The sequence below is a fragment of the Catharus ustulatus genome, chromosome 2, assembly GCF_009819885.2.
Source record: "Catharus ustulatus isolate bCatUst1 chromosome 2, bCatUst1.pri.v2, whole genome shotgun sequence".
In the NCBI taxonomy this organism is placed as follows: domain Eukaryota; kingdom Metazoa; phylum Chordata; class Aves; order Passeriformes; family Turdidae; genus Catharus; species Catharus ustulatus.
The window spans coordinates 48,305,386-48,319,300 of record NC_046222.1 but is presented as its reverse complement, the minus strand read 5'-3'; the positions used below and the strand labels follow the sequence as shown (position 1 = coordinate 48,319,300).

Here is a 13,915-nt window from a genome sequence, read left to right as displayed (position 1 = left end):
ACATTCTGCTTGAATGAAAAAAGAAAGTACAGAGAATACTTCCCAGTATGATTAAACAATGGACATCTTTTAATCATATAAGAAAAATTAATGTTTCAACCCAGTTTATGTCATTTTCTTACCTGATTTCTTCCTTCCAACCTTTTCATCAGTTAATAGAATTTTGTACCAGAAGTATTCTTTAATTATGATTCTTTTTAATTTCTGCTTTAGACTGAAGGTCATAAGTTGTATAACCATACAGAGATCATGCCTTTTCCCTACTTATCCTGTTTCTTTCCTTCATTATTTTGAATTGCTTGATACATTTTATTTGGAACCTTTCATTAAGAAGCCAGAATGATGCAGGCTGGACCACACTGCTAGTGCTGACATTTCAGAGGGGCTGTGGTGTGTGTGTGCCAGTGCATGTATGCAGGATCTCTTTCAGGTATCACCATCAGCCAGCATTCTGGGCTTCTGCTGTGATGACAGCTTGTACATTTTCAGTGATTTTCATCTGGGGATTTGGAACTGCTTTGCAGAAGTAGAGTATGATTGCCTCCTTACTTGTCTTTGTTCCTACACTTTTATCTATGTGCGTGCATATAGAGAGAGCCATAATACATTAAAGATTACATCAGTTACAGCCAAGATCAGGCAGTGAGGGAGAACAGCAACAAAATCTGGCTTCATGATATTTTTGTCATAACTCAATCTGAATATTTCCCAAATACTTAGTAAAGAGCTTGAGAAAAATATTTCCCTTCCTTGCCTGTGAGTTTAGCAAAAGGGGGTCTTGGTTAGCTTCTACAGAACACTTTTAAAAATGAAAGTGAATTGTTTGGTTTGGAAATACTAAGGACAGTAAATCAAAGAGGGTTTTGCTTGCAATTCTGAAGACTGTGAGATTGATTAACTATCTTAACACTTGCAAACCTCAATTTACAAGCATAGATCTAAATGTTCTCTAAAGGTTAATGGTCAAGCCTTCATTAGATTTTCTATATTCAGGTTTGAAAGTCAGATTGCAAAAAGGCAACCTGCTGCTGGTTTGCCACAGTCTTTTGGTGCAGAGAGGGCTATCAATTCTTCAGAAGGACTTTGGTGTCCGAAGAGGAGCCAAACCATGGTACAAATGGTCAGGTGGTATATCCACCACTATCTTTGTTGTGAGATTCCCTTCATATAAATCAGCATGACAGGAACTGGTCAGTTCTGTTTTGAGAGTGTTAAAGATCTGCACAGACAGTTCAGGTCAAGAGGTGGAAAAAAAAATTTCCCTAAGATTTCATTTAGTGTTCCAATCTACTTCTTTGTGTGCCATAAAGAATATTAAGCCAGCACTTCTGTACTTGGAGGGGGAATAGCTGCATCCCCTCTTTTATTACATTCTCACTTCTATTTGTGGTGGATTAACACTATTAAAGCTGAGTTGCCAAAAGCCTTGGGAGACTCCCTCTTTTTATAGTAGAGCTCATTACAAAATGAGGTATAAATCCTGATAAGGTTGCTGGATGCTGTTGTAACACGATAACAAAATTGGCCATTGGACTTCAACGTGGGTGTTTTAGAGAGTGTGGATAAAGTGGGCTGTCTTAAAGAAAGTGCTCTCTGTTCCTAGCCTTTTTCCCATCTTAATAATTTATGGTTTACCTCTCCCTTTTGTTCTTGGAAACTTAGAACTTTCATTTATTGCCAACCTACTGTAGCATAAGAGTATTCCCAGTGTAATAATTTATTTAATTGTAGAGCATATGTACAATCAGAATCCTGTTCCTCTACTTGAATTCTGACTCCCTACAAAGTCCCCAGCCAAGATCCCACTGACTTTGGGAGAACAGGAATTTCCTTTGTGCTTTTTTTCTAATATCTGAATACATTTTGAGGACTTCACAGCTGAAACTTACTGCACTGTGATCCAGAAGATACAAAAGCAAGTATCCCTAGTGGTGTCTTGACATTTATGTATCAAGTTTTACTTCCTAACCAGAAAGTTATTTTTAATAACTTTTAATAACTTTCACTTAAAAAAAACCTCATTAGGATTTTTAACTCTCACATCTGGGAATAAGAGTGACCTAGAATGCTGATGCGATGATTCATAGTATTTTAATTTTTGTAATATGGGAAACTATCACATAAATTTTAAATTGCACATTTCAGCTACTGCTCCAAGTAGGATTTGATATGGCAAGAAATCTTCCCACTCTGTCTTGCCAGGAGCAAGCTTACAAGTTGAAATGAACTTCAATTAGAAGAGGGTGCAGAAGCAAGAACACACTGAAAATGCCATAGTCCAACCCTTCAGGGGCAGTCTGCTCTGGCTTCGCTGCCCCTTTCAGCAGGCTGGTGTGTGCAGCTTGGTGGGCTCCTTCTTTCATCATGTAGGAATGATTCATCTTTCAGCTTTCCTGCCTTTATTGGGTGGGGCTAGAGGGCAGGTCACCAAGTCTTGTCTGCTTAAGGAAATGCAATATTCAGAAAAGGTGAAAGAATCTGTTTCTGTGTCATTGCCTGTGACTAGCAACCAGTAAAGCAAATGACTGAGAGCTTGGTCCCCAAGATAAATAGCTCAATTCTCAAGACCTTAAGCCTGTTGCAAAATATGTCCACCTTTCATAGATAAAAATCCAAGAAAATAAAACATGTCTCGTTTCCCTGCATCCAACTTCTAGGCATATTTTTGTAATTGATCTCATTTTCTGTAACTTCTCCTCCTCCAGACCAGACATTACATGAGTTAGAAACTACAGTCAAAGAAACTGTTCTGCACAGCCTTGGCTGTGCCTTCCAGCCAACTGCAAACCACACATCGCAGGTACCATCTCCTCCTTGCCTGTGATGGCCTCTCTCAAAATGCAGCCAAGTGGCCCTACTCAGTCTCTGCTTGACTCACTCCATGCCAGGTCCACATGCCAGGTCCGTGCTGTTCTCTCCCTCTGCACCTCCCTTCCCAAGACCTGGGGAGCTTCTTGGGGGCTGTGGGTGCAGCAGAACTGCTTGTGCCAGCACATGGAGCCCGTCTCCCTGGCACACGCTGGCTGTGGTGCTGGCCAGAGGCAGCAGTCTCCTTGTGAGTTACAGAGACAGGAGCTGGGCCTGAAAACAGAAGAGTGGTTTGCAAGCTGTGCAAGGCAGCTCTCACCACCCTGCAAGACGAAGGGCTGCCCAGTCACCCCGGTTGCACTACCTGGTCCTTTGGCGTTTCATCCCCTTCCAAGGGGGAGAGCCAGGGGAATTGAGTGTGTCAGGCCTTAAGGTGGACTGTGGAGGAACATCTCAGTGTTTGGCTATACTGTAGAATCCCCTTTACTGGACTAGAAAAAGGCATAAATAAAACATGACAGCATTTTGTACCCCTCCTCAGTATTACCCTAATTCAGCCCTAGCCTGAAACTTAAACTCACTTCCACTGTCAGGCTTTCATTTACCTGCATGTCCTGAGCTGTGAAGCATTTGTTGGCCCTATATTTGTATGTGCAGCTGTACCTGTTAGAGGGAAAAAATACAAAAGAGCTTATGCTGCAACAGCAGTCTTTAGCTAACCCCTTACAGACTTCACAGAGCTTCAAGCTACTAATTGTCCAAATGATCTCATTAAAGAACTAAAGATAGCTGTGTGGACTCAGATGCTGTAATTTCAAGGGAAAGAATTCAAACCCAGTGAGGCCAGGCAAACACTGATGAGCAAATGAGCCTTGCTTCTGCTGATATTGGCTACAAAGACCCTTAGCTGTCCTCTTCTCCAATTAATTGCTTTGTCCCAATATAGGAGTATTTCATTCCCTCCTGTCAATAACTTCTGCAACTCAATAAAGCAGCAGGATTCTTTAGAAATACAGAGGGGATTGTGGCAAGCGCCACTGGTTTTAGCTTTTATTTTAAAATCACCTCTTGTTTTTGGATTGCCCCATTTCTGAAGTGGAAAGTATCAAATGGATCACACTGTATTGTCTGTGTTAACTTTTTCAAAATTAATACTAGTCATGTAGTCAAACTAGGGAAACTTGAAGCTACAACTCATAATTACAGCTCTGTACCTGCAGGTTATTACTTGCTTCTGGTAATACTTTTTTCTTTCTTTCCCAAAAGAATGGCTTTCTCCTAAAAACCTTGATGTTGACTCTTTCCTTTTTCAGACAGCTCTCTTCTTACCTTCCCAAACCCCTGCAACATTTTCTGTGCTCTTCTGAGCTGTGTCCAAGTCAGTTGTAATCCTCTCTAATTTATTCTCTAGTGAGCACAGAATTGATTCACCAAACCTTTGTATGTAGTTAGAATCTGTGATACTTTCAGTCATCTTCTCCTACAACAATGATTTCAAATTTCCTCTTTCACCTTTGTGATGAGTGTGGCCTCATCTTTTAGGCACTTTGCAATCTTGTCATTCCTCTCTTATTAATATGAAACCTCATAAATCATGTGTCAGGTCTTCAGTTACCCTATTCTTTTTCATTCTTTCATTTATTATGCTGCTGCCTTACCGATTCTTTTATCTCCTTATCTGCGCGCTGTTAAACACGAGTAAAACCGAGGTGTCCAACGCGTCCCCGAGTTCTGCCGGCAGCAGCCGGCTGTGCAGGCCGAGAGCGCGCCCTGATGGTGTCCTTGTGGAAATGCAGCCCTGGGAACATCCGCGGACCCCGGGAAAACTGAGCGCGGGGGTATTTTAAACAACAATGCCAAAAGTGTCTGCGGCTCAGAGCTGGTGCCTGCTGCGCTTAGTAGCTAAGGTAGAAGTGGTGATACGGGGACGGAAGTTTCAAGTGGTGGATAATATCTGTTTACATTTAGATTCATGGAAAATCTGCAAACAGAAGTCCAAGAAATGGAATTCATAAAGTTTTCAAAGGGTTTGAGCTTCATGAGAAAAGAAGACTTTGCGGAATGGTTGCTGTACTTCACTGATGAGGAAAACAATGAAATCTACTGGCAGAATGTGAGAGACAGAATCGAGGCAGGAGAGGTTGGTACCCAAAGAATGCTCTGTTTTGCTTCCTCCTTTGTATGCACAGGTTTTCATTTGAATGTGGTTATCTAATGAGGTAACCAGTTGCTGAATTAGTTATTGCAGCCCTTGAATGTTATACAAGTAAGAACAATGGTAATTGGCCAGCTGAGAAATACAAATATCAACAATAAATAGGCAGTCACATCTAAACACTAAGTCCCATCAAATATAATGACATAGAGTAATTGGAATTTGAATGTATATTCATTATATATCATCTGAATACTCTAGAACATCAGTTTGGAAGAATTCAAGACCTTTTGCAAGTTTACAAATAATCTGGAAGACTTTTCTATCGCCATGCAGATGTTTACTGTAGCCAATCGTCCTGTTAAGCGGGGTAAGTGCTGTACACCTTTCGTATGGGTTTTTTTAAAGGAAAAAAATTCATTTTAATTACAGAATCCATGTAAATTATTTATCCCAAAAAACCACAGTGAAGTCCAAAAATATTATACTGCACTGTATTTGGACTTAGTTCTATTTCATGAAAAAATAGTAATATTAAGTTTCCAAACTGTTTTCATTTAAAAGTTCTCATGTGCTGTCATATGTGGATTACAGTAATTTCACAACCATAAGGCGCACCGGACTATAAGGCGCACCCCCCAGGAGTTGGCAAATTTCGCAACTTTGTAGATCATATAAGGCGCACTTTTTTTTGCTGCAAAGATCCATGCCGTGCGCAGCAAAGTAGCGAATTAGTAACGGAATCCCACGATTGGGCATTTACTGGCATGTGCTCAAATTGGAAACATTTTAACAGATTGGTGTAACCTTTAGACGCGGCCCCAAGCGCCCTCCCCGTGCGTGGGGCCCGGCCCTCCCGCCCGCCCCTAGCTGGTGAGGCAGGGCTCGCGGCTGCTGTGGTTCAGAGTGGCCACAGCTCACACCTCGGGGTTGCTGCGGTTCAGGGCGGCTCGGGACCATCCATGGCTCGGGGCGGCGCGGCGCTCCCTCTCTCCATGTGCGGCCGCCGCTGGCCGGGGGCTAGTCGCTCCTGCCCCCCTCGCGGCTGGACTCACGGCTCGCACTTTTTTTTGCATCAAGGAGCTGAGCCGCATGCAACAAAGTAACGAATTACTGGCAGTTTGCAAACATTTTTCACAGACTGGGGTAGCCTTTAAACGCAGCCCCAGGTGCCCTCTCCGTGCTGGAGCCGGGACCAGGGCAGCTCCCTCCCTCCCCGCGCAGCTCCTGCCGGCTGCAGCTGCCCGCTCCTGTCCCTGCTCGCGACTCAGTGCTCCCACAGCAGCGCCCCCCAATTGCGGCTCACACTTCCGGGTTTGCAAATTTCGCAACTTTGTCCATTATATAAGGCGCACCGGACTATAAAGCGCACTTCCAGGTTTGGGGGAAAATTTTAGTCAAAAGGGTGCGCCTTATAGTTGTGAAATTACTGTAATCACAGCAGACTAAAGCATAATCATGAAATAGTTTGGGTTGGAAGTGACCTTTAAAGGTCATTTTTCCAAACCCTCTCCCATATGCAGGGAACTCTTTCACTGGATCAGTTTGCTCAGATCCCCACCCAATCAGACCTTGAACACGTTCAATGATGAGACAGCCACAACTTTGTACAGTTTCTTCCTTATCTTTCCTTATCTTCTTCCAGTCTTTATCTACCTTTTTTCAGATTAAAAGCATTTTGCTTGTACTGTCACTGCAGGCCTTGGTAAAAACTCTCTATGTTATAAGCCCCCTTGATATAGTGAAAGTGCATAATAAAGTCTGCCCTGAGGTATCTCTTCTCCAAGCTAAACAAGCCCAACTCTCTTGGCCTTTCTTCACTGAAGAGGTGCTACATCCCAAAAATTATCACATAATTTTTGTGACCCTCCTCTGGACTCACTCTATGCCCTCCCTGTACTGAGGAGGATGTGTTATGCAATTGCAGTAATTTCACAATTATAAGCCGCACCATTTTGACTAAAATTTTTGTCCAAACCCAAAGTGAGGCTTGTAATCAGGTGCAGCTTATATATGGACAAAGAACAAAAAGTTGCTGTTTTAGTTTGGAGGACAGGTGTCTGCTGAGAAAGGCAGGAACTTCTCTTTGAAATGGAGAATGTAAACCCCCTCCCTCCAAATTATTATCATTTTGAAATCAAGGGGCTTTCAGGCAAAAATATGGGAATTAGGAATAACAGTTCTTTTCTAGGGAAATTAAAATAGAAATACAGTACTACAAAGAAACAAACTCCAAACCCTGACAAAGTCAGAGTACAACCTGACACCCCGTCAGGCAGGGTGTTGGTAGCAGTCCCATTCAATGGTGGTTGCAGTTCTCTTGCAGTGACAGATGTGATTCAGTTGAAGCAGTGCTCCTGTACAAGGTGCAGTTTCCCTCCGGAGGTCCAGTGGTGATGTGGAGAAATCCGGTTTTCCTCTGGAGTCCAGTGGAGAAAGGGGCTCCCTTAGTGTCCCAAAACCTCTGTTTCTATCTTGGTAAGAAATGTTGGGCTCTTCCCCCTGGCTGGAGCAACTTCCAATGGGATGAAGTAATTTTATCAGTCACACAGTGGGACTCAATGGGCCATTAGCAGAAAATGACTTGCTGGAGGAAGGATGGGTTGTGAAAAGATAAAGAACAATGCCCTGCCTGGTTCCAATAGATGGCCCATTAGCAGAATATCTGCTGTTGAGATAAGGATCACTGTCCCCACCCTCAACAGATAATGATAGAATAGATACCTTTTATCACACTCTGTATTGCAACGTGCAGCTTATAATCAGGTGCGGCTTATAATTGTGAAATTACTGTATGTCTATCAAAAAGAAATAGTGTCATAAAGTGGGGTTTAAAATAAAGATTTAGAGGACAAGAGTTGCTTCCTTCCCATATAGGAGAAAGAGGAGCAATGCATCCAATGTTGTATGGGCATACAAATGTTTTTCATTTTAATCCTGAGTTTGTTAATTAGTTGCTACTCTTGAAGGGCAAGTTTCATAAGTTATTTCAAAATAGCAACATTAAAAGTTCCTAAGGAAATGTGAGGCTGTATTAACATTCATTGAAATTAATAATTGATGAACTCATGTGAAAAAAGATGAGAGATGTGAGAAGACAGAAAGAGAAATACATATTCTTGAAAGATGTTTGGATGGGATTTGAACCAAAGAAAACTGGAGGATTTACAGCTTGTGACTTTAATTACTACTCTCTTTATGCACTGAACCCCACTGTAATCAAAAGCAGTCAGCTGCTGAGGTTACTCATGGATGTTACATGCCTATATGTCTAATTCTCCCCTGAATCTGGCTGAGTTCTTTGTCTTGCTGTTTGCAAAGAACAATGTGTGTGCGTGTGTATATTCACCACGTATGAATATTCATCTAAAAATAAGACTGTCTTGTAGTCCTTCCTTTTATTCTAGACTTCTTTTTCTTCTAAGTTCATCTTTTCTCTCTGCTAAGGTGGCCCTTCTTTGTTTGAAGATTGTTACGCCCCACTGTTGTAGAAGATCTTCTTTTATTCATGTTATGTTTAAAGAAACTACAGTGCCATGTCTGGATTTAAATTCAGCTTCAAGAGAGGAAGCAGTTAACATATTTTCAAAGACAAAATTAAGATTACTATAAACATCCCATGTTTTATGTCATTTTCAAGTTGTGATGTATCCTTGTACAGAAGGATTTTAAACTTAATTCTACTTAAACCAACTGTGAAATAATCAACTACATTTATACAAGAATTGTTGAAAGAAACTAAGATGAGAACTATGTCAGTAATGCTATTCCCTCTAGTAAGCTTCAGACCTAATTATTTTTATAGCACATATTTATAAATAGCACTTGTTTATGAAATCAGAACCACGTTAATATTGCATTTATTACTTCATTGGACAACTTGCTGTAATAACCTACAATACTGCTATACTTCAATAACCTCCAGTTCCTTTTTGAAATTCAGACTTCCACGATGCCTTCAAAAATGCATCCAATTCATATGCTGTGGTTGTGCTTGCTGTAATAAACAATAATCCTTTCACTCAGACGAGATGCTGTTTTGTGGCAGCCCCACACACTTCCTCATCTTCCTTGAGTCAAAATTCCTAATTCTGTGCACCACAGGACCAAAAGTGGGGATAGTGGGTGTTTCTATACTGCACGTAGTGGTGTAAAGAGAGAAAAAAAGAGAGCTGAAGACAGTAATTTCACGATTATAAGCCGCACCATTTTGACTAAAATTTTGGTCCAATCCTGGAAGTGCGGCTTATAATCAGGTGCGGCTTATAATCAGGGGCATCTTATAATCGTGAAATTACTTCTCCAGAGAGGTACGACAGTTTATTCTTCCACAAATCCTCAGTAACTCTTCAACATCATTTAAGAGGAGGTAGCTACTTCTCTCAAAACCAGAACTACAGATACATAAAGCCATGTGCTGTAAGCAGTGCATTGACCATTTGATGGCCTGTGTTTCTGCAGAGTTGCTGAGGAGATTGTTACTTGAGGTGGAGCATATTATAACCTACTGTTCTCTGAGGAGAAGTGTTCTTGTAGAATGAATTGTCATGAAACTGGCTTGAGATAGAATGGTAAGGTTTTTTATGAGAGGATAGTGAGGCAATTCCTATGAACAGGTAAAGCCAAAAGTATGTAATTTTTCATTTATTTCTAGCAAAAATTATCACTCGTACTGTTGTTTGAGAAGTAGTGCATTGCTGAAGTTTATAATAAAATTAACAAGATAGTGTTACAAAAGAAGAAGCAAGCTCAAGAACACAAGAACTGAGGCCTCCTAATAGTTTACTAGTTGACACATCCCAAATTTTCCAGTTACGCTACCCATGAGCCATTGTAAATTGGACAGAATCCTACTATTTATAATCTTTCCATTTTCTTTGCAAATTCAGTCACCTGTGATGTAATATTATGTCTTTATTAGCTGAGTTCAAGAGAGCAGTGAAGGTGGCAACAGGACAGGATCTGTCAGATAATGTTTTGGATACCATCTTCAAGATTTTTGATCTAGATGGAGATGACTGCCTCAGCCACAGCGAGTTTCTTGGAGTCCTGAGGAACCGAATTCATCGAGGTTTGAGGGTAACAAGCTGATATAATTGTTTGTAAATACCACAGATGATTGCCACAACTGTCTTGTAAATGCTTGTAGAAACACAGGTTGAGTTAATGAATAGAAAAAGATACTTATTTTAAACTGGATAGTCCTTACTGCATATGAATCTGGGAGGAGTGCTGCCACTAAGAGCTTGGTATTACACATGTGAACTATGGAAGCAGCAGCACAACATTATATCTTGTATTTACAGAGTCTGGGAAAATGAATCTTTTTCATGTAAATGCTAAACACTAACTTTATTAACAGGTACCACAGCAGCAAGGCATGCAAGGTTTCTGGAGGTGCGTGAAAAAAGAAAGCATTAAAGAAGTCAAAGAACTGTGGAAGCAAACCGGGAAAAGTCCTTTTTAAAGCAGTCCATTTTTCTTTTGCTTAAGTGATTTTTCTCTGCGGGAGTTTGTCTATCCTGTTTACATAATAACTAAATCAAAAATGCTCTTTTTTTAGCGATAGTTAAAGTTTAATTAACCCAGACTCTAATGCAATAATTTTACAATCGTTCCAGTGCAATCAGTTTGGTTTACAGAATTGGTATCGCTTTTGACCTCCATAGAGAAGTACTCTTGTTCTGGGGAATACTGTTGTTTACTGCTCTTTGGAGTCTGACCTTGCACTGCAGGATACAGGATGCACAGGACTGAGTAATGGCCCCAGGCAGGAACATCACAGCAATATCATCTCCTGTTGAAGGAGTGGGTATCATCTCAGCCACTAACACAGCAGCTCTCTTTCTCCAGCAAGGGCAGAGGTACACCAGGCAAAATCACTTGCACAACACATTTTAAACCAAGTTATCCTAAGTCAAAAAGGAAAATTCACACCTCATTATGGGGATCTGCTCATGTGTTGGTTCCTGGTGCTTGATTCCACCAGTTCCTGTGTGGATGACTGGTGTGTCTGCCTTCATGCCTTAATATTAAACTGGAAATACAAGACTGATAGGCTTGATGCAGGGTTTAAAAGCTGTACATTGATCAGTGAGTGTGCATTGAGTGTCTCAGACCTCTTCCACATAGTATAAATGAGAAGGAAAAATCCTGATTCTGTCAAACACAGTGGTAGTTGCAATTTGACTATTTTGCTTTAGTTGTGTTATAGAAGATGAATACATAGCAAGTAGTTGCTTTATCTTACTAAAGGTTATGACAGGGAAACCTGAAGTATTTCAGGAATTCAAGGTTATAATAAGCCATTGTTGAGGTAATATGTCCAGTAAAAAAACAAATATTTGGTTACTCCAAATGCAAAGTTAGACCGAAGATCTTAGACACTAAAAGGAGGGACAAATCAAAACTAACACTTAGAAATTACAGATGAACATATTTTAGCAATAACATAAGGTGCATCTCTGTATACACAGGTGTGCACCTTACATATTTTGTCTTTCTTACAATCCCAGGAGCCAGTAGCCAGATCCAGATCACTCTTCCTGTCTGGCCACAGTATATAGAAGATAGACTTCTCTGTAAAGCTGTAAAAGGTCCTTCGTCTTTGCCCCTCTCAGTTGTCTGACTGGTCTTGGCTGGGGTGAAAGCGTAGCCTTTCAGGACAGGTTTGTGATAACAGAAATAATATACTCAAAACATGGACTAGGGAAATGTCTCAAGAAAAATAACCAAGAAATCTCACTACTCAGCAAGCTAATATCCATCTGTTTTTTGCATGACATCAGCTATGTTTTCCTCAAAGTTGTAAATAAGCTCAACATGTGGTGCTTGGTTGTCATTTCTTTGGGTTTTGTGAGAAGAGGGGAAATTTCCATGGTAGGTAAGACATCGGGGCAGCTCTCACTCGGTGCAGGGACAGGAGAGAATGCATTGGGAAACCCTGAAAGTCCTGCCTAAGGAATACTGAGATTACTGAGAATGTGTTTGATGTGTTGGTAGCTGTCACATTTGTGCTGAGGACAAGTCCTAATGCCTGAGCCTTGGCATAGTGATCTCTCCTAGAGAACACAGTTGGAGGCCAGCAAAGCAACTTTTCCTTCATGGCCTCAGCTTGGAACTTTAATCCAAAGTGTAGAGAAAATGGACATGCACCCAGAACAAGACCATGCCTGTGGGGATGTCCTGAGACTCTCTGAAGGATCAGGCACCAGTGACCATCAAGGATCCCTTTTTGCCCAGGAAAAAATCCAAATGGAATTAGCCATGTGGGGAGAATCCAAATGCAGCAAACACCTCAGCCTCCTCCCCTCAAACCGTGCTCATGGAGTGCTATGTGTGCAGCAGGATAGCAGGTGGCTGGTACACTTTGTGTGTTTGGAAATTGGTGGTGGTGGTGGGAGCAAAGGTGGGGCAGTGGAACTGGCACCACAGTACCACGGCCAGCTGCACTTCACCGAATTATCAAAAAAACCAACACTATTGAAGAAGAGCTTCCGTAGCACAAAAGTGTGTGTGTGTTCACCCAAAGTGTGCTTTGTGCCAGCTCTGGCTTTAATGCAAGGCTGCCTTTTATTTGTTGATGTTAATATTTTGGCAAACCATTTTTACTTTGGAGTGGAAATTATTCCCTAACAGTTTATTCTGTGTGAAGTTAAGAGGCTTATGATGTTTTTTACTGCTTTTGTGGTTTCTTTTGTTTACTAATTACTTCCTTCTTAAGCTGTTTGGATTTCTCTTGGAAAAATCAATTCATTTATCTTTAGTGTATCTAGAAGTTTAATTCCTCAATGCTCATTTCTATCTGGGTTTGTGCAATCAGCAGTATCTGCTTTCAGGGATTTCAAGTTTTATTTTTCATCAAAAGCTTTGGTGTCAAGTTCAGAGGAAAAGCAAAGAGATATGCTTGAGATTTACAGAAATTTTGTGTCTATAGTTTAAAAAAAAAAAAAAGATTGATTGTAAATTAAAATAGAGTTATGAATAATTTTCAGAAGTTATCCTGAAAGTGCAGCCAGGAAGGAACACCTTTAAAGGCAGGGATGACTTGTCCATTAGGCTTGAAGAATCACACTCTGTTTAATTTGTAAGTTTATTGTTATTTATCAACTAAAATGCTTTATAAAGCAGTCTTAAAATAATTTCTCACTTTTAGTATCTTAGATTGAAAGAGATATTTATGTATTTAGATAAACCCTGGTTTTTAAGAAATTTTTTACAGTTTAAGCAATTGATGTTTTAGTTCCTTTTAGTCACTGTATGGTATTAGCACCCTGTCTATGAGCATTACTCAGTACAATTTAGTTAAGGTTTATTCCAGCTACCAGTCTAAACATATCAATTGTGACTTGTTTTAACATTAAGAATTCTTCCTCTGAACAGAAATATATAGAAAAGCTAAATAAAATTGTTTTTTTTTTTAATCTACCACATTGCATCTGAATTTTACTTGGAATAAAGATGAACACATTGCACATTGCAGAAGTCTCAAAAATTGATAAAACATATCAAAAGAATGCACAAAAGTAAGTGCAGTCACAGCATATAACTCCTTTACAGAATTTTAGTTGTTGTATCCTCATAATAGCACTTTATACATTTCTTTGTTTGTTTACTTTCAGATAATGTCTAAGAACCATTTACAGTAATTTCATGATTACAAGCCACACTGAGTATAAGCCGCACTTCCGGGGTGTGGCAACGTTGAGACCTTTGTCCATATATAAGATGCACCGGATTGTAAGCTGCACTTTTGTTCACAGCGAGGATCCGTGTGCAACTTTCACAAAGTTGCCAAATAGTAACAGAATCACGGGAACGTGGGGTTTACTGGCTCAGCCCTGCTCAGGGCGGCTGCCAGGGAGTGGCCCCAGCCCCGCTCGCCGCTGCCGCCAGGAGGCAGGGGAGCGGCGTGCCCGGTCGGTGCCGCTGGGAAGCAGGAGAGGGGTGTAC

The 13,915-nt window shown here is 40.7% G+C and overlaps 1 protein-coding gene across 1 annotated transcript in view; it reads left to right on the top strand.

Annotated features, from left to right (window-relative positions):
• The window catches only part of MICU2 (mitochondrial calcium uptake 2), a 147,944-nt gene extending 134,554 nt beyond the window's left edge, over positions 1-13,390 (top strand). The window contains exons 9-12 of the mRNA XM_033051706.2: positions 4,777-4,948; positions 5,225-5,333; positions 9,885-10,042; positions 10,326-13,390. Of these exons, the coding sequence (XP_032907597.2) occupies positions 4,777-4,948; positions 5,225-5,333; positions 9,885-10,042; positions 10,326-10,430 (544 nt within the window). The 3' untranslated portion in view covers positions 10,431-13,390. The remainder of the gene's footprint in view (positions 1-4,776; positions 4,949-5,224; positions 5,334-9,884; positions 10,043-10,325) is intronic.
• The last annotated feature ends 525 nt before the right edge of the window (positions 13,391-13,915 follow it).